The sequence below is a fragment of the Hypanus sabinus genome, chromosome 12 (genome assembly GCF_030144855.1).
Source record: "Hypanus sabinus isolate sHypSab1 chromosome 12, sHypSab1.hap1, whole genome shotgun sequence".
Lineage (NCBI taxonomy): Eukaryota > Metazoa > Chordata > Chondrichthyes > Myliobatiformes > Dasyatidae > Hypanus > Hypanus sabinus.
This window is the reverse complement of record NC_082717.1, coordinates 1763892-1785090: the sequence shown is the minus strand read 5'-3', so window position 1 is coordinate 1785090 and position 21199 is coordinate 1763892. Positions and strand designations below refer to the sequence as shown.

Genomic DNA, 21199 nt, shown 5'->3' with positions numbered 1-21199 from the left:
GAGGAGTATTTAACTGTTGCTGATCTTGATGGTGTGGGTCCCAGATCGGCCTCTCCAACCACCAACAGACAACTCCATAGGAGACATCATACTCAGCATTACTGCTCCTATGACGGTATGCCTGATGAGGGCAGGAAATGTTATATACACAGACTTAGGTCTATCTTTCCACAAAGTTTAATCCAGACAAATGTGAGGTCAAACAGAAGGGAAAAGCACACAGTTAATGGCCAGATCCCAAGGATTATTATTATCTATGAAAGTGGCAACACAAGTAGATGGGCATATTGGCCTACTTGTCTTCATTTCTCTGGAAGTTAAGTATAAAAGTTAGGTAGTTATATTGTGGCTATATAAAACTTCGCTTATCTCAAACTTTGTTTGGGCACCACAGTAGCTTAGTGGTTAGTGCAGCTCAATTACAACTCAGAGCATTCTGAAGCACAGAGTTCAATTCCAGCACCATCTATGAAAAGTTTCTACATTTTTCCCATGAACATGTGGGTTTCCTCCAGGTGCTCCAGTTTCCTCCCACATTCCAAAGACATATCAGTTAGAGGTGAATTGATCACTGTAAATTGTCCTGTGATTAAGCTATGGTTAAATAGGTGGGTTGCTGGGTGGTGCTGCTCATTGGAGGAAGGCCCTGTTCAGTGCTGTAACTCTAAATAAATTAATAAAGCCGTATCAGGAGTATTATGTGCAATTCTGCTCACCACATTATGTAGCAAGGATCTGGAGGCTAGACAGAGGAGGTTCAGAAAGAGATTCAGCCCAACTGAAGGGTCTTGGCCCAAACATTGACTGTTTCCTTTTTTCCATAGATACAGCCTGGCTTGCTCTGTTGCTTAGACTTCTAGCATCTGCATATTTTCTCTTTTTTCAGAAAGATATTACCTGGATTAGAGAGTATTAGCTCAACAGAGAGGTTAGACAGTCAGGGATTGATTTTTCTGGAGAACTAGAAGCTGAAGAGGCAATCTGATAGGGGAATATAGAATCATGAGAAGCAGAAATGATATAAAATCAAAGTCTGTTTCTCAGTAGGGCACAGGTTTAAAGGAATTGAGTTGACTTTATTTCTTACATCCTTCACATACATGAGGAGCAAAAATATTTACGTCTCCGTCTAAATGTACAATGTGCAATCATAATAATTTATAATAAATAGAACAGTCAATGTAACATAGAAATACACTCAGATCAGCGTGAATTAATTAGTCTGATGGCCTATTGGAAGAAGCTGTCCCGGAGCCTGTTAGTCCTGGCTTTTATGCTGCGGTATCATTTCCTGAATGGTAGCAGCTGTGATTGGGGTGACGCAGGTCCTCGATGATCCTTCAGGCTCTTTTTACAGACCTGTCTTTGTAAATGTCCTGTATCATGGGAAGTTCACAAATACTGATGTGCTGGGCTGTCCGCACCACTCTCTGCAGAGTCCTGTGATTAAGGGAGGTATAGTTCTCATACCAGGCAGTGATGCAGCCAGTCAGGATGTTCTCAATTGTGCCCATGTAGAAAGTTCTTACGATTTGGGGGCCATTACCAAATATCCTCAACCGTCTGAGGTGAAAGAGGCACTGCAGTGCCTTTCTCACCACACAGCTAGTGTGTACAGACCACATGAGATCTTCTGTGATGTGTATGCTGAGGCACTTAAAGCTGTTTACCCTCGCAACTTCAGATCCATTGATATCAGTGGGGGTTAGCCCATCTCCTTTCCTCTTGTAATCCACAACCAGCTCCTTTGTTTTTGCAACATTGACGGAGAGGTCAGAGAGATGACTTCTTCCCTGTGGGCCACCTCGCTATTATTTGACATTAGGCCAATCAATGTAGTGTCGTCAGCAAATTTAATTAGCAGGTTAGAGCTGTGGGTGGCAACAGTCATAATATATAGGGGCTTAGTACACAGCCCTGAGGGGCTCCTGTGTTGAGAGTCAGAGGTGCAGAGGTGAGGGAGCCCACTCTCATCACTTGCCAGTGACCTGACAGGAAGTCCAGGCTCCAGCTGCACAGGCAGGGTCAAGGCCAAGGTCTCTGAGCTTCCTGTCAAGCCTGGATGGAATTATGGTGTTGAATGCTGAACTGTAGTCCAAGAACAGCATTCTCACATAAGCATCCTTCTTCTTCAGATATTTAAGGACAGTATGCAGAGCAGTGGCTATTGCATCATCTGTTGATTGATTAGAGGAGGTCCACTTTGGGTGGTAGCAAGCTGCAGATGTAGTCTTTGACCAGCCTTTCAAAGCATTTGCTTATTATTAACATGAGTGTAGGATGAGTGCATAACAGGATGCCCGTCATTCAGGCAAGGGGCAGGGCTTTAGATTCCTGGATCATTAGAGCCTTTTCAGGGGAGGTTACAACCTGTACAGAAAGGATGCGTTACACCTGAATCCAGAGGAGTCCAATATCCTAGTGGGCACATTTAATTGAGCTGTAAGGGAGGTTTAAACTAATTTGACAGGGTGTTGGGAACCAGAGTGATAGGGCTGAGGAAGGGGAAAATAGATATAAATCAAAGATAGTGTGCAACAGAGATTATAGAAAGAACAGGTGGGAGATGAGGCTTAAAGCCAGTGGCATGAGTTACAGGGCAATAGAGGCATGGTGCAGTTAAATCAGAAAGCAGCAAATACTGGACTGAGAGTGTTGTATTTGAATGCACACAACATTAGGAATAAAATGGACAATCCTAAAATTCAGCTACAGATTGGCAAATATGACATTGTGGCAATTTCTGAAGCTTGGCTAAAGGATGGCTGCTATTGGGAGCTGAATGTCCAAGGATATTAGAGCAAGTTAGATAGACCTCTTATAGATAGCAGGGTCAAGGGATATGGGGAGAGGGCAGGAACGGGGTACTGATTGTGTATGGTCAGCCATGATCACAGTGAATGGCGGTGCTGGCTAGAAGGGCTGAATGGCCTACTCCTGCACCTATAGTCTATTGATATACGGTGTATCAGAAAGATAAGTTAGTAGGCAGAGGGGGTGGTGTGGCTCTTTGTATAAGCAATAATATTAAATCATTGGAAAGAGATGACATAGGATTGGAAGGTGTAGAGTCTCAATGGGTTCAGTTAAGAAATGGCAAGGGTAAAAGGACCCTAATGGCAGTTGTACACAGGCCTCCAAACAGCAGCCGGGCTGTGGATTAAAAATTACAGCTGGAGATAGAAAAGGCATGTCAGAAAGGCTATGTCATGATAATCGTTGGGGATTTTATCATGAAAGTGGATTGGGAAAACCAGGCCAGTACTGGAACTCAAGAGAAAAAATTTGTAGAATGTCTAAGGGATGGCTTTTTGAAATAGGTTGTTGTTGAGCCCACCAGGGGATCAGCTGTGCTGGACTGGGTGTTGTGCAATGATCTGGAGGAGATAAGAGAACTTAAGGTTAAGGAACCCTTAGGGAGCAGTGATCACAATATGATCGAGTTCACATTGAAATTTCAGAGGGAAAAATTAAAATCCAGTGTGTCGGTATTTCAGTGGAATAAAGGAAATTACAATGGCATGAGAGGGGAACTGTCATGGTCCTGGCCATTAATTCCCTATTATCTTCTAATTTCCTTTGATTGTGCCATGGTTCCGACTGTTAATCTCCCATTTGCTCCTAATTCCCTTTGATGATGGCACTCCTGGTTTCCATCAAGACCTGCAGCATAAGAACCCCGGCATTACAACCACTAGTTGCCAGATTGTTGGTTTTCCCTGTGTGGTAATTAACGTTTCCTGGCCACTCAGGATCATGTGTTCTAAGTTTTGTTCCAGTACCAAGATTTACCATGAAACTCCGTCTCTCTGTATCAATATAAGTTTTCTAAATTCCACTCCAGTTTCAAGGTTTACCTGTGAAACTCCATCTCTCCATGCCAAGGCACCGTGTCAAGATCCCTCCTGTTTGCTGTTCAACGCTCATGCCCGCGTAAGCATCCTAACTCAATCTCCGTGCCTGCGTCCTGCATTTGGGTTCGCCCCGTTCCATTGCAACAGAATGATCTGGCCACAATGGACCCAGCAGATACGAATATCCTGCAACAAGCCCTCGCCAGTCAGGGCTCCCTACTGGGTCTACATGACCAACTCCTCCGGGAGGTCATGGAGAACCTCCATACCCTGTCTGCTGATGTAACGAAGATCGGTGACCAAGTGGACCGTGTATCCACTTGCTTTACTCAACTCACTCCTGACTCCTGGAAATCTGCCTAACCAGCCCAGACAGCTGCACGTACCTGAGCCAGAGCACTATGCTGGGGATTTGGGGAAGTGCTGGGCCTTCCTTCTGCAGCGCTCCTTGGTGTTCGAACAGCAGTCGCCCACGTACTCCATGGATAAGTCAAAGATTGCTTATATCATGGGGTTGTTGCGGGGAAGTGCCTTAGCATGGGCTACAGCTGTTTGGGATAACCTACCAGATATCTGCTCTTTTTTTGCCACCTATATTGCAGAAATGAGAAAGATCTTTGACCACCTTGTCCGTGGTAAAGACATGGCCAAATGTCTACTCACTCTCTGCCAGGGCTCATGCAGTGTAGCAGAATATTCCATGGAGTTCCAGACATTAGCGGCCTACTCGGGGTGGAGCGATGAGGCACTCCAAGGGGTATTTCAGAATGGCCTCAGCAACATGGTGAAAGACAAGTTGGTGGCAAGAGACAACATCAACAGCCTGGATTCCTTGATCCCCCTGGCCAACAGGTTGGACAATCGCCTTCAAGCACGCCATAGGGAAAGAACTGAGCATCCAGCATCTTTGGCCATTCCTCGGCACTCATTACTGCTTCTCGCCAGAACAAGCCTCTCTTCTCCTCCTGCTCCTAGAGTAGCTCTCAGCCCGGCCATTTCCACTGCCCCGGGAGAGGAACCCATGCAGCTGGGACAGAACTGCCTTTCCCCCACAGAACGACTCCGGAGATTGAGAGCGGGTGAGTGTCTATATTGCAGCCAGTCCAGCCACTTCTGTGCTATCTGACCCCTTCGGCCAAAAAGGGAAGGGTCACGCATAGAAAGGGGGACCCTGGTGAGCCAGACAACATTCCCTTCTGTCCCCCGAACCCAGATATAGCTGCAACCTACTTTACATTACAATCACCAGTCCCTGCCTCTGTCGGCACTAGTGGACTCCGGCGTTGAGGGAAACATTTGGATGGAAGCATAGCTTCCTGAGCCGGGATTCCTCTGGAGTACCCCCTTGGAAGCCCAGGTACTGGATGGTAGACTTCTGGCCTGAGTCACACGTTGCATAGAGCCCTTGTCTCTCCTTCTCTCCGGGAACCATCAGGAACTGGTACGATTCAATTTAATATCCTCTCCTCAAGCTCCTATAGTTCTTGGTTACCCCTGGTTAAGCTGCCATAACCCCCATGTTAACTGGTCCACTGAGAAGATAGTCAGCTGGAGTCCGATCTGTCACTCCACCTGTCTACAATCGGCCCTTTCCCCTGTGGAAGTCACCGCGACCTCATCTGCCTCTGAAACTCCCAGCAGAGTATCATGATCTGGGAGAAGTGTTTAGCAAACAACGGGCTCTTTCCCTGCCGCCACACCATCCTTATGATTGCGCAATTGACCTTCTCCGCAGAGCCTCTCTACTCACCAGTCGGCTGTATAGCCTGTCCCGGTCAGAAAGGGAAGCAATGGAGGCTTACCTAAATGACTCTTTCGCATTATCCAACCCTCATCTTCCCCTATAGGCACAGGTTTCTTCTTTGTGGGGAAGAAAGACGGCTCACTGAGCCCCTGCATTGACTATCGTGGCCTGAAAAGCATCACCATAAAGAATAAATATCCACTGCCCCTTATCAACTCTGCTTTCGAAACCCTTCATGGAGCCACCATTTCCTCTAAGTTGGACTTACGGAGTGCCTATTGCTACCTGGTCAGGATAAGGGAGGGAGATGAGTGAAAACAGCTTTTAAACCCCTCTTGGTCATTTCGAATATCTGGTCATGCCCTTTAGTCTCACCAGTGCCCCGCTGTCTTCCAATCTTTGGTAAACAACGTCCTTATGTACTTTATTAACCATCTTGTATTTGTTTATTTGGACAACATCTTAATCTTCTCCCGCAGTCTTCGGGAACACACCTACCATGTCTGTCAGATTCTGCAGAGGCTTTTGGACAACAAACTATTCATTAAGGCAGAGAGGTGCAAGTTCCATGTCCCTTCTGTCAGTTTCTTGGGATACATTATTGAGAGTGGGCAAGTGAGGGCGGATCCCGAAAAGATCCGGGTGGTGGCGGAGTGGCCAAAGCCCAGACACTCAAGCAACTCCAGCGATTTCTAGGGTTCACAAACTTCTACCATCACTTCATCAGGGATTGCAGCTGGGTGGCAGCGCTCCTTACTCAACTCACCTCTCCTGCGACCCATTTCCACTGGACCCCCGCAGCAGACTCAGCCTTCTCGGACTGAAGAAGCGTTTCACCTCCGCTCCCATCCTGGTCCAACCGGACCCCTCTCGCCAATTCATTGTGGAAGTCAACACCTCCAGCTCTGGAGTGGGAGCAGTCCTCTCCCAATGCTCCAGCCCAGACCAAAAGCTCCATCCCTGTGCCTTCTACTCTCGCCATTTATCCCCCACCGAACGGAACTATGTACAACGTTGGGAACCGGGAGTTACTAGTCGTCAAACTCGCATTGGAGGAGTGGAGGCACTGGCTGGAGGAAGCTGAAGATCCATTCATCGTCTGGACAGACCACAAGAACCTCACATGCATCCAAACCGCCAAACGCCTGAATTCCCGCCAAGCCAATTGGCATTATTTTTTGGCTGTTTCAGATTCATACTCATCTATCGTCCAGGGTCCAAGAATGGGAAGCCCAATGCTTTCTCTCATCAATACATCTCTGAGGAGGGCCTTCTCAACCCCGAGACCATCCTTCCACCATCCTGTGTGGTGGCTGCCCTCACTTGGGAGATGGAGGCCATAGTCAAATAGGCCCAACGGACTGAACCTGACCCAGGCAATGAATCCCCTCATCGCCTCTTCGTGCCCGACTCTGTTCTTTCTCAGGTTCTCCAGTGGGGGCATAATTCTTGATTGGACTCTATTAACCCTTCACATGGGAACACTACTGTGCTCACAGTGGTGGACCACTTCTCCAAAGCTGTGCACTTCGCAGCCCTTCCCAAACTCTCTACAGCCTGTGAAACAGCTGACCTCCTTGTACATCATGTCTTCCGCCTTCATAGCATTCCCTCTGACATTATTTCTGACTGGGGCCCCCAGTTCATCTCTCAAGTCTGGGATCTTTTTGTCAAGCCCTTGGAGCCTCAGTAAGTCTGTCTTCTGGCTTCCATCCACAGACTAATGGTCAAACAGAATGAGCAAACCAGGATTTGGAAGCAGCACTACATTGCATAACAGCCAACAACCCATCTGCCTGGAGCACCCATCTCACTTGGGTCAAGTACGCCCACAACTCCCTGGTTAGCACCGGCACTGGAATGTCACCCTTCGAATGCTCCCTCGGTTACCAACCCCCTCTGTTTCCTGCACATGAAGATGACACTGCTGTGCCTTCAGTTCAGGCCGATCTCCGCCAGTGCCCCAAGGTCTAGAAGGATACACGCACGGCCCTGCTCCGCTCAGCTGACCACAACCGGAGGATTGCCAATCGCCATCAGAGTTCTGCACCTGATTATCAGCCTGAGCAGAAGATTTGGCTCTCGTCAAAAGACATCCCCCTTAAGAATGAACCCAAGGAACTCGCCCCTCACTACCTGTGACCATTCAAGATTGAGAGTGTCAACCCCTCAGTGGTTAGACTCAAATTGCCCGGATCCATGAACATTCATCCCATATTCACGTCTCCCAATTGAAACCTGTATCTGCCAGGTTTGTGCCCTCCTGCCGAACTTCCTCCACGCGCCCAGATCACTGACGACCACCCAGCATACACCATCCGGTGAATACTGGATGTCCACCGCCAAGGCAAGGGGTCTTCAGTAACTGGTCGATTGGGGGGGATATGGCCTGGATGAGTGCTCCAAGATTCCCCGCTTCTTCATCCTGGACTCTTCCTTCATCCGTGATTTCCATCAAGACAATCTGGACAAGCCTGGTGGTTCGCCTAGAGACCCCTGTTGGGGGGGAGGGTATTGTCATGGTCCCAACCATTAATTCCCTATTATCTACTAATTACCTTTGATTGTGCAACAGTTCCAACTGTTAATCTCATTATTTGCTCCTAATTCCCTTTGATGACGGCATACTTGGTTTCCATCAAGACCTGCAGCATAAGAACCCTGGTGTTACAGCCACTAGTTGCCAGATTGTTGGCTTTGCCTGTGTGGTAATTAATGTTTCCTGGCCGCTTAAGATCGTGTGTTCTACGTTTTGCTCCAGTCCCGAGGTTTACCTGAGAAACTCCATCTCTCCATGTCAAGATCCCTCCTGTTTGCTGTTCAATGCTCATGCCCACATAAACATCCTAACTCAATCTCCATGCCTGTGTCCTGTGCTTGGGTTTGCCTCGTTCATTGACTAAAAAATGACTTTTGTAGGAAAGACAGCAGAGCAGCAATGGCTGGAGCTTCTGTGAAAAATGAGGGAAGTGCAAGACAGATATATTTCAAATAAGAAGAAATTTTCAAAGGGAAGAACACTACCATGGCTGACAAGTGAAGTCAGAGCCAAAGTAAAAGCAAAAGAGAGGGCATACAAGGAAGCCAGAGCTAGATGGAAGATGGAGGTTTTAAAGATGGGCAGCTTTTAAAATCATGCAGAAGGAAACCAAACCTTAAAGTGGCCACTTTATGAGATACCTCCTACAGCTATTAAAGTAGCCACTGAGTGTATGTTCATGGTCTTCTGCTGATGTAGCCCATTAACTTGAAGGTTTGGCATGTTTTGTGTTCAGCAGTGCTCTTCTATATACTACTGTCTTCAGTCTCCAATTTCAGGCACTTATGTACTGTAGCCCTTGTGCTCTCAGTTCTATTACCCTCTTCTGGGCCCTTCTATTTACTGTGTAAGTCCTGTCAAGGTTTAATTCATCAAAGTACAACACCTTATACTTATCTAAATTAAATTTCATCTGCTACTCTAGGATACACTTCCACAGCTGAGTTCATAATTCAACATTCAAGATTGTTTATTGTCGTTCATCAGTGCAAAGTGTAAAGGAGTTAGAAGCCATTGTAATATGCGGGGCTACAAGTCAATGCTTGAGTTTGGCATAGTACTGGAAACTGAAAACAGTTTCAGACTCCGGAAAGTGCACATGACACACAACCTCTCATGGTCCCAGAACACATCCTACACAGTCAGGAAACTTCACTAACACCTCAACTTTCTGAGGAGGTTGCAGAGAACTGGATGTTGCACATCCATGCTCACATCATACTACGGAAGAGCAGTAGAGAGCTGCATCACTGCTTGGTACAGAGATTGAATGGCAGTGGACAGGAAAACTTTACAGTGGGAACTGCCCAACACATCACCGGCACCAAAAAGTTCATACGTACAGTAATGTGCTGGAAAAGGGTCAGTAACATGGACCCTTTTGCCCCACTCATGGACTGTTTGTCCTGCTCCCATCACAAAGGAGGTTACATAGCATCCACTAAGGTTGACCCACTAACCCACCCCTCCACATCTCCACCACCAATACTTTTGTCATTTCTTGTACAGACACTCCTGTGCTTAGCGTCACTTTATGGACATACAATCTTATATATTCATATCTATTGTGTTTTTACTATTATTTTATTTTAAATTTATTCATTTATAGGATGTGGGCATCACCAGCTAAGCCAGCATTTAATGCCCATCCCTAGTTGCCCTTGAGAAGGTGGTGATGAGCTGCCTTCTTGATCTGCTGCAGTCCCTGAGGTGTAGTAACACCCACGGTGCTGTTGGGGGGGGGGGAATTCCATGATTTTGACCCAGTGACAGTGAAGGAATGGCGATATGTTTCCAAGTTAGGATGGTGAGTGACTTGAAGGGGAATTTCCAAGTGGTGGTCCTCCCAGGTATTTGCTGTTCTCGTCCTTCTAGACAATAGTGGTTGTGGGTCTGGAAGGTGCTATGTTCTTTATCTTACTGCATTTCCTTTGTTCTGCTTTGAATACAATTATTTCATTCTCCTTTATAGTTTTGTACAGAAAATGACATTAAGCAATCTTGGAACTTATAAGTATGCATCACTTAGAATTGATTAGAGTGTTTAAGGTAAAGGAACTGTTAAGAGTCTCTCTGATATATAGGAGGCCACACCTGCCCCTACACCTCCTTCATCACTACTACTCAGGGCTCTGAATGGTCCTTCCAGGTGAGACAACACTTCACCCGTGAATCTGTTGGGGTCATATACTGCGTTCAGTGCTCCTGGTGTGGTGAGACCTTTGCTCCACCACCAAAAAAAGCAGACTCTCCTGGTGGCCACCCATTTCAGTTCTACTTCCTATACCCATTCCGACATGTCAGTCCTCTACTGCCACAATGAGACCACGGTTAGGTTGGAGGAGCAACACTTTATATTCTGTCTGGGTACCTCCAATCTGTTGGCATGAACATTGATTTTTTGAACTTCCAGTAATTGCCCCCCACCTTCACCCTCACCATTCCCCATTCCTATCTCCTTCTCTCCCTTGTCTCCTTGCCTGCCCATCATCTCCCTCTGGTGCCCTTCCCCCTTCCCTTTCTCCCATGGCCTTCTGTCCTCTCCTGTCAAATTCCCCCTTCTCTAGGATGTTACCTCTTTCACCAATCAACTTCCCAGCTCTTTATTTCACCCCTCCCTCTCCTGGTTTCACGTATCACCCACCACCTCGTATTTCTTCCTCTCCTCACCCTACTTTCTTATTCTGACCTCTAATTTTTTTTCCAGTCCTGGTGAAGGGTCTTGGCCCGAAACATCGACTGTTTATTCTTTTCCACAGATGCTACATGGCCTGCTGTGTTCCTCCAGCATCCAGTTGGGACTGCTTCTTTTTATGCTATATGTCAGTGATTTGCATGGCAGAAATACTGACATTGTGGCCAAGTTTACAGATGTTATGAAAATAGGTGGAGGGGCAGATAGTTCTGAGGAAGTAGAGAGGTTACAGAAGGACTCAGACAGATTAGGAGAATAGGTAAAGAAGTGGCAGATGGAATATTGCATTGTGCACTTTGGTAGAAGAAATAAAAGGGAGATTATTTTCTAAATGGAGGGATAATTCAAAAATCTGAGGTGCATAGGGCCTTGGGAATCATTGTGCAGGATTCCCTGAAGGTTAATTTGCAGGTTGAGTCAATGGTAAGGAAGGCAAATGTGATGTTAGCATTCATTTCGAGATGACTGGAATATAAAAGCAAGGAAGGAATGTTGAGGCTTTATAAAGCCCTAGTGAGGAATCAGTTGGAGTATTGTGAGCAATTTTTGATTCCTGGATTGAAAGGCTTGCCATATGAGGAAAGTCTGACAGCTCAGGGCTTCTGCTCACCGGCATCTCACTGAAACCTGTCACATGTTGAAAGGCCTCGACTGAGTAGATGTGGAGAGGATGTTTGCTATGATGGGGGAGTTTGAGACCAGAAGACACAACCTCAGAATAGAGGAGTGTCCTTTTAGACTGGAGGTGAGGAGGAATTGCTTTCAATAGAGAAAGGTGAGTCTGTGTAATTTATTGCCAGAAATCATTGGATATACTTAAGGCAGAGGTTAATCCATTCTTGATCAGTCTAGGCTTGAAGGGATACAGGGAGAAGGCAGGAGATCGGGGCTGAGGGGAAAAATGGATCAGCCATAATGAAATGGCAGAACCATCTCAATGGACCAAATGGTCTAATTCTGCTCCTAAATCTTATGATCTTTTGGTCATCACCTGGTCTCCATAATAACTGATATTTTTGCTGCAATGTATATGCCCAATTTAGTGTTCAGTGTTTTCCCAGAGGAAGTCAAATGGTGCATGAGTAAGTGGGTCAGTAACACGTCTGTGCTTCTTACAGGTGTTTGCGGTTGTTGTGGAGCTCTGCGTCCAAGATACAAGAGGCTAGTGGACAATATCTTCCCTGAGGACTCTGAGGTAAACAGTGATCCATTAATTTAAGCATTAAATGCTGCACATCAGTAGTTTTTGCATTGCATCTGTAGGCAGGGATCTGGCTGAACGTATTAATTGACCATTGAACAGAACACCACAGGTCATGACCATAAATCACGAGACATAGGAGTGGAATTAGACCATTCAGCCCATTGAGTCTGCTCCAATCCCTGGGCTCTTCAGCCCGCATTGTTGTGCCAAGCCCATTAAATTAATGATCGAATGGCTAATTAAACTAAACCTACGCAATGTCCATCTCCTTCTATTTTCCGCACATTCATATGTTTGTGTAGAGTGTCTTAAAAGTATCTTCCTCTACCACCCCTCTAGGCACCTGCCACTTTCCGTGTAAAAACTTGCTCCTCACAACTCCTTTGAAATTACCCCATCTTACCTTAATTGTATTCCCTCAGGTATTAGACAATTCAACCCTAGGAAGAAGATGCTCTCAGTCTACTTGATCTATGCCTTTCCTAATCTTGTAAATCTCTATCAGATCTCCCCTTAGCTTTAGCCACTCCAGAGAAAATGACCCAAGTTAGTCCAACCTCTCATTATAGCACATATTCCTTTAATAGTCAATTAAATGTAGTGAATTAGAGATGGTGTGATGTGTCCTGGGTCCACTTGCAGGAGGAGGCATGTTTCCTCCTCCATTTGTAAGCTTTGAAAAAAATTTCAAGTCCAAATCATTACAATGTGCTCCAGTGTGGAATGTGGCCATAACACTCCATGAAGTGGCTGCCCTATTTTGTGTGTGTGTGTGTCTCCCACCCTTTCCCTCCTCCCTTCCCTCTCCCTCCGGTTTCTCTCTCTGTCCTCCCCCCCACCTTCATCTCATGGCAAATGATGGAAGTTCCTCAGATTCATCTATTCCTCCAGTCTGGTGGTGATAGTCCTAACTGGTCCTTACTGTTATCAACAGGATGGGCTGGTAAAAGCCAACATGGAGAAGCTGACATTCTACGCCCTCTCAGCTCCAGAGAAGCTGGACCGAATTGGTGCCTATCTTGCAGAGAGACTTAGTAGAGATGTTGCTAGGCACCGATATGGGTAAGATATAAGACATAGAAAATCATAGGATCATAACATATAGGAGCAGAAGTAGGCCATTTGGCCCATCGAGTCTGCTCTGCCATTCAATCATGGGCTGAATCACCCCATACCCTTTGATGCCCTGGCTAATCAAGAACCTATCTATCTCTGTCTTAAATGCACCCAATGACTTGGCCTCCTCAGCCACTCGTGGCAACAAATTCCACAGATTTACCACCCTCTGACTAAAGTAATTTTTCCGCACTTCAGTTCTAACTGGATGTCCTTCAATCCAAGTTGTGCCCTCTTGGCCTAGAATCCCCAACCATGGGAAGTAACTTTGCCATATCTAATCTGTTCAGGCCTTTTAACATTCAGAATGTTTCTATAAGATCCCCCCTCATTCTCCTGAACTCCAGGGAATACAGCCCAAGAGCTGCTAGACGTTCCTCATACAGTAATCCTTTCATTCCTGGAATCATTCTCGTGAATCTTCTCTGAACTCCTTCCAATGTCAGTATATCCTTTCTAAAATAAGGAGCCCAAAACTGCACACAATACTCCAGGTGTGGTCTTACGAGTGCCTTATAGAGCCTCAACATCACATCCCTGCAATTATTTTCTATACCTCTGGAAATGAATGCCAACATTGTATTTGCCTTCTTCACCACCTGGAGGTTAACCTTTAGGGCATCCTGCACAAGGACTCCCAAGTCCCTTTGCATCTCTGCATTTTGAATTCTCTCCACATCTAAATAATAGTCTGCCCATTTACTTCTTCCACCAAAGTACATGACCATACACTTTCCAACGTTGAATTTCATTTGCCACTTCTTTGCCCATTCCCCTAAACTATTTAAATCTCTCTGCAGCCTATCTGTTTCCTCAACACTACCTGCTCCTCCAGCTATCTTTGTATCATCAGCAAATTTAGCCACAATTCCATTAATCCCATAGTCTAAATCATTGACATACATCGTAAAAAGCAGTGGTCCCAACACTGACCACTGTGTAACTCCACTGGTAACCGGCAGCTGGCCAGAATAGGATCCCTTCATTCCCACACTCTGTTTTCTGCTAATCAGCCAGTGCTCCACCCACACTAGTAACAGAGAAAGACCATTGAGGCACTCGAGGTTGCTCTGCTGTACAATGTGGAAGGCACAGGAGACTGCAGAGAACTGGAGCCCAGAGCTATAAACAATCTGCTGATAGAGCTCAACTGATTGAACTGTTGTTACTTATAATAAAATAACTAAAACTATAACTAAAATAAAATAACTGGACCTTTACACACTGTCAAGACTCAAGTGCACTTTATTTTACATGTGCACAAGGAAAACAGCATGTCAACACACTGATCTGAATTCAGAACAACAAAACACTATTTTAATACATAATCGGCTGATCGGTTATGGAACTTTGCATGTGTTTGAGTCCCTTACTTGCAAGAACAACATCATTCAGAATATATATGTTAAAAGTCAATAGAAGCTACACGCTGACAATTGAAGATACTTTGAAATTAGTAAATCAGTTGTTCCTTAGATGGTGTATGTGTCTCACTTATCTTCTTTCCAGACCCCTGGTGTGCCAAGGGAAGTTAGGGTTTCGGCCCAAAACATTCACTGTACTTTTTTCCATAGATTCTGCCTAGCCTGCTGAGTTCCTCCAGCATTTTGTGTGTGGTGTTATGTTCTTCAACAACCTTTCTTACCTGGACTGTCTGCTCTCTATCTGCAGTCTATTCTTGGCTGGACAGTGTGTTAACCCTTGCCTTATTGCAGCTTCCACAGAGCAGCATCACTGGGTAGAGGAAAGGAATTATCCATGTTTCAGATCAAAACATACAGATTTGGAAATCTGTCACCAGTCCTTCATCATTATGCTGATGGAGGGTTTTAACTCCTGCTGCCTGACCCACTGAGCTCCAAAAAGCAGAAACCATTCAGCCAATTTGTCTGCTCCACCAGCTACTATTGTTTGCTACTGATGATTGCCACTATGCAGGTCAAGATGCCTCTCTGCATTTGGTGCCACTTTCCTGCACTGTCCAAATCTCTGTAGCTTACCAGCTACCTTGAATATACTCTGCTCCTGTATAAAGGGAGGATTCACAAACTGGCTCTGAGCATCTGTGTAGCACTGGGCATTGGAGCAGGGTTATCTCCAAAACCACACTTCAGCCACTTTGTTTACAGAATGGGGAGACAACAAAGGCAAATGTCACATTTGAGAACATGGAACAAAGCAGCACAGAAACAAGCCCTTTGACTCTCACAATGTAGTGCTGAACCAAATAAACTAGTAATCAAATGACAAATAAATGAATCCATTCTGCCTCCCAATGTCCATATCCCTCCATTTTCCTCATATTCATGTGCCAATCAAAGCATCTCTTAAAAATCTCTAATGTATCTGCCTCTACCACCACCCCAGCAGCACATTACAGACACCTAAGACTTTATATGTAAAATCTTGTCCCTCACATCCTCTTTGAAATTACCCCCCTCTCACCTTAAATCCATGCCCTTATTGGTATTAGACATTTCAACTCTGGGGAGAAGGGTACTTTCTGTCTACTCTATCTGTCCCTCTCATAATCTTTTTTAAGAAATCTACAGCAAATTACAGGCCCTTTGGCCCACAATATTGTGCCAACGATCTAGAAACTGCCTAGAATTTCCCTACCACACAGCCCTCTATTTTTCTAAGCTCCATGTACCTACTTAAGAGTTGCTTTAAAGATCCTATTGTAGCTGCCTCTACCACCATCACTGGCAGTACATTCCATGCGCCCAGCACACTCTATGTGAAAATACACATCTGACAAACCCCTTTGTACCTACTTCCAAACACCTTAAAACTATACCCGCTTGTATTAGCCATTTCAGCACAAGGAAAAAGCCTCTGACTATCCACATGATCAATGCCTCTCATCATTTTATACACCTCTATCAGGTCACCTCTCATCCTCCGTTGCTCCAAGGAGAAAAGGCCGAGTTCACTCAACCTATTCTCATAAGGTACACCCTCCAATCCTGGCAACACCTTGTAAATCTGCTCTGCACTCTCTCTATAGTATCTAAATCATTCCTGTAGTGAGGTGACCAGACTGAATACAGTACTGCAATTGGGGTCTAACTAAGGTCTTATATAGCTGTAACATTATCTCACAGCACTTGGAACTCAATCCCAGTTGATGAATGCCAACACACCATACACCACCTTAACAGCACTGTCAACCTGCGTAGCAGCTTTGAGCGTCCTTTCAACACAGACCCCAAGATCTTTCAGATCCTCCATACTGCCAAGAGTCTTACCATTTATATTATATTCTATCCTTCAGATTGGATCTACCAAAATGAACTACTTCACACTTATTGGATTGAAGTCTACTTGACACTTCTCAGCCTAGTTCTGCATCCTATCGATGTCCCGCTATAACCACTGACAACACACCAGACTATCCACAACACCCCAAACCTTTATGTCATCAGCAAACTTACTAACCCACCCTTCTACTTCTTCATCCAGGTCATTTATGAAAAAAAAAATGAAGAGTTGGGGTCCCAGAACAGATCCCTAGGGAACACCACTAGTAACCGACCTCCATGCAGAATACAAACCATCTACAACCACCTTTTAGCTTCTGTGAGCAATCCAATTCTAGATGCACAAAGCAAGGTCACCTTGGATCCCATGCCTCCTTACTTTCTGAAGGACCCTTGCATGGGGAACCTTATCAAATGCCTTCCTGAAATCCATATACACTACATCCACTGCTCTACCTTCATCAATGTGTTTTATTACATCCGCTAAGAATTCAATCATGCTTGTAAGGCACAACCTGCCCTTGACAAAGCCATGTTGACTATTTCTGATCTCTCCAAATGTTCATAAATCCTGTCTCTCAGGATCTTCTCCAACAACTTGCCCACCACTGAGATCAGACACACTGGTCTATAATTTCCTGGATTATCTTGACTCACTTTCTTGAACAAGCTACCAACATTTGCAACCCTCCAATCTCCTGGTACTTCTCCATCCCTATTGATGATGCAAGGATCATCACCAGAGGCTCAGCAATCTCCTCCCTTGCTTCCCACAGTAGCCTGGGGTATATCTCGTTCAGTCCCGTGACTTATCTAACTTAATTGTGGATATAATAGGGTCTCAAGAGGCTCCTGGATAGGTGCATGGAGCTTAGAAAAATAGAGGCTATGGGTAACTCTAGATAATTTCTAAGTTAGGGACATGTTCAGCACAGTTTTGTGTGCTGAAAGACCTTATTATGCTGTAGGTTTTCTATATTTCTATGTTAATACCTTTCAAAAGCTCCAGCACATCCCCTTTCTTAATGTCTATATACTCAAATGTTTCAGTCTGCTGTAAGTCATCCCCACAATTCTCAAGGTCCTGAAACTGGTGAATACTGAAGCAAGGTATTCATCAAGTACCTCTGCTACCCCCTCCAACTCCAAGCACACCTTTCCACTATCACACCTGATTGGTCCTATTTTCACACGGCTCATCCTCTTGCTCTTCACGTACTTGTAGAGTGCCTTGGGGTTTTCTTTAAACCTGCTCACCAAGGCCTTCTCATGGCCCCTTCTTGCTCTCCTAATTTCATTTTTGAGCTCCTTCCTGGGACCCTTGTAATTTTCTAGAGCTCTAACAGTATCTAGTTCCTTGAACCTTTCGTAAGCTTTTCTTTTCTTCTTAACTAGATTTTCTACATTCTTTGTCCACCATAGTTCTTTAACCCTATCACCATTTCTCTGCCTCAATGGAACATACCTATGCAGAACACCATGCAAATGGTCCCTGAACATTTGCCACATTTCAGCCAAGGGTGATCAGGAACACTGGTGGCAGCTCATTGATAGTACAGCACTATACCAGGACTTTCAGTCCACAATGTTTTGCCTACCACTTAAACTTCTCTAAGATCAATCTAATCCTTCTTTCCCACATAGCTCTCAATTTTTTTTCATCCAAGTGCCTTTCTAAGAGTCTCTTAAATGTCCCTAAAGTATCTGGCTCTGTCACCACCCCTGGCAGGGCATTTCATGCACCCCTCACTGTGTAAAAAACTTACCTCTAACATTCCCCTTTATTTTCCTGCAATCTCCTTAAAATTATGACCTCTCACTTTAGCCATTGTTGCCCATTGCTAATAGTCGCTGGCTATCTACACATGCAATGCTTCTTATCATCCTGTACACCTCTATCAAGTCACCTCCCATCCTCCTTTGCTCCAAAGAGGAAAAACCCTTGTTCGTTCAAACTATCCTCATAAGACATTTCGTATAGTCCAGGCAGCTTCCTTGTAAATCCCCTCTGCACCCTCTCTAAAGTGTCCTCATCCTTCTGATAATGAGACAATCTGAACTGACCAGAGCTTAGAAGGATGAGGGATGAGTAATAAATGTTGGCCTTGCCAGATGCACCCACAACTTGTGAGAAACTTCCCAAGATGCTTTATAAGTATGTTTTCAAACAGAGTGAATGCTTTCACCACCATCTAGACTAAAATAGCAATGTTGCCAGCTTTGAAAAGCTCTGGATCTTGTGCTCTAGTCAGATAGAAGCATTATTTAATCTTTGAGTATTCAGAAATGACTGGGGGAATAACAAGTGCATTCATTTTGAAAGGAACAGAATATAAAAGCAAAGCTTTAATCCTGAGGCTTTATAAGACATTTGTCTGACCACACTTTGAGTATAGTGAGCAGTTTTGGTCTCCATATATAAGAACAGATGGGATGGCATTGGAGACAGTCCAGATAACGTTCATGAGAATGATCCTGGAAAAGAAGGGATTAACATTCAGGCCCGGAGCGTTTGATGGCTCCGGACCTGTACTCATTGGAGTTTAGAAGAATGTGGGGGGGGGGGGGGGGGGCGTGGATCTCATTGAAACCTATTGAATATTGAAAGGCCTAGATAGAGTGGATGTGGAGAGAATGTTTCCTATAGTTGGGGAGACTAGGACCAGGTGGCTGTTCCTCAGTATAGAAGGACATCCATTTAGAACAGAGATTAGGAGGTATTTCTTTAGCCAGAGAGTAGTAAATCTGTGGAATTCATTGCCACAGATGAGTCTAGAGGCTAAATTATTAGGTAAATTTAAAAGTAGAGTTTGATAAATTCTTGCTTAGTCATCTTAGGCAGAGGAATGGGGGTTGAGAGTGGGATGAGTCACGTATGATGGAATTGCAGAGCAGACACGATGGGCTAAATGGGCTATTATATGGGAAGGGAGGCACGTGTGGAAGGGTCAATGAGGTAGCTGTATTTCCTAATGGTGTGTATGCTTGCTTGTCCGTCAGCTATGTGTGTATTGCCATGGAGGCTCTGGATCAACTTCTGATGGCCTGTCACTGCCAAAGCATCAACTTGTTTGTAGAGAGTTTCCTCAAGATGGTGGCCAAGCTTCTTGAGTCTGATAAGGCAGCTTTACAGATCTTGGGAACCAATTCGGTAAGTCTGTTTCCTGACTGCAAATTAATATGTAGATAGGTGCCCCTGAGGAATAAGGGTCTGTCTTTGACAGTTGCTGTCAATACTGATAACCTGGTGGTGTCCACCAAATTACAGTGGATTCCAGTTAATTATGTCATCGGTTAATTGGGGCACCACTTATTTGATACAACTCTTAAAAGACAAAAGCAAATCAAGAAAATAGGCAAGGTTCATTTAGTTTATTTGGGACACACTGCTGCTTAATTGGGACAGAAAAATGTTCCCCAAGTTTCAAGCAAACATCAGTCCCGCACTCTTGTATGGCCATCAGATGCAACGCCGTGAACAGTTTCTAAATAGTATCCATTGCATTCTTGTGTTCTAAAAGCAGTGATTTTTGTTACTGATGATTGGTAATAAATAAGCAGTAAGACAATTCGGAACTGTTTTTCTCACTGCAGTTTCAGGCATTCAGATGTGCAGGTGCCAGACATGGCTGGGAGTAAAAATGAAATGATTTCACTACTTCAACAAGTTAGGAACTATGATGAATTTAAAAGAATCAACAATCATCTGTTAAGTTACCTTTAAGTAAACCTTAGATTTGGAGGATGCAATTGTAAAGCATTGCATGAAGGCCATGCTGTGTGGGAGAATATTTAAAGTGGAAATGCCATTTCACTGGGGCAGTTCCACTCTCTTAACCTCAGCAGTCTGGGTCCAGTGGTACGAACAAATGTCACAAACCATGTTCTTCCTTGGTTGCAGTGACCTTGACTTGTGCCTTGTTGTGCTCTTTGCTCGCCATGGAGCATTGCAGAACCACCTTCCTGGCTACTGAATTTCACTGAAGTCTGCCGTAGTTGACTTCAAATGCTAGAACAGGCATCTGGCTACTCTCACCTGGTTTAGCCCACTTGTCAAAGCAGTGTGTTGGGATTTGGCTGCAGTTACATGCAAACAGCCATTTGGAGCCAAATGTGTCCAGTGGGGATGAAAGGTGAATGAACTGCCCCGGGATTGACCCTTCACCGCAGGTGTTACCCCTCCCTGGACATCCCATATGCCCATGTCTTTTTTTATATATCTTTTTAACGATTGCCATGAAGCTTCATTTAATTGGGACAGCCTCTTAATGGGACCAAAATGTACTGGTCCATTGTGTCCCAATTAATTGGAATCCACTGAATTAGATAAACACTTCCATCCACCCTTGCTCAAAAATACACGAGTACTGCTTAAATTGCATGGAGGCACATGACTCTGCAGATGGTGCATCTGAAACAAAAAAGAAACTGTTAATTTCAGAGGACGCAGGATCTCCCAGTGGCCACACATTTTAATTCCAGAGGAAGCAAGATCTCCCAGTAGCCACACATTTTAATTCCACATCCCATTCCCATTCTAATATGTCAATCCATAGCCTGCTCTACTGTCGAGATGAAGCCACACTCAGGTTGGAGGAACAACACCTTATATTCCATCTGGGTAGCTAACAACCTGATGGCATGAACATTGATTTCTTTAACTTCCATTAATGCCCCCTCCCCTTCTTACCCCATCCCTATTTATTTATTTGTTTGTTTATTTATTTTTATGTATGTGTGTGTGTATATATATATATATACATACTTTTTTCTGTCTCTTTCCA

The 21199-nt window shown here is 44.8% G+C and overlaps 1 protein-coding gene across 1 annotated transcript in view; it reads left to right on the top strand.

The window, feature by feature from the left end:
- The window catches only part of LOC132402551 (protein EFR3 homolog B-like), a 194241-nt gene that overhangs the window by 17192 nt on the left and 155850 nt on the right, over positions 1-21199 (top strand). Inside the window, exons 3-5 of the mRNA XM_059985416.1 lie at positions 11951-12027; positions 12971-13098; positions 19416-19566. Of these exons, the coding sequence (XP_059841399.1) occupies positions 11951-12027; positions 12971-13098; positions 19416-19566 (356 nt within the window). The remainder of the gene's footprint in view (positions 1-11950; positions 12028-12970; positions 13099-19415; positions 19567-21199) is intronic.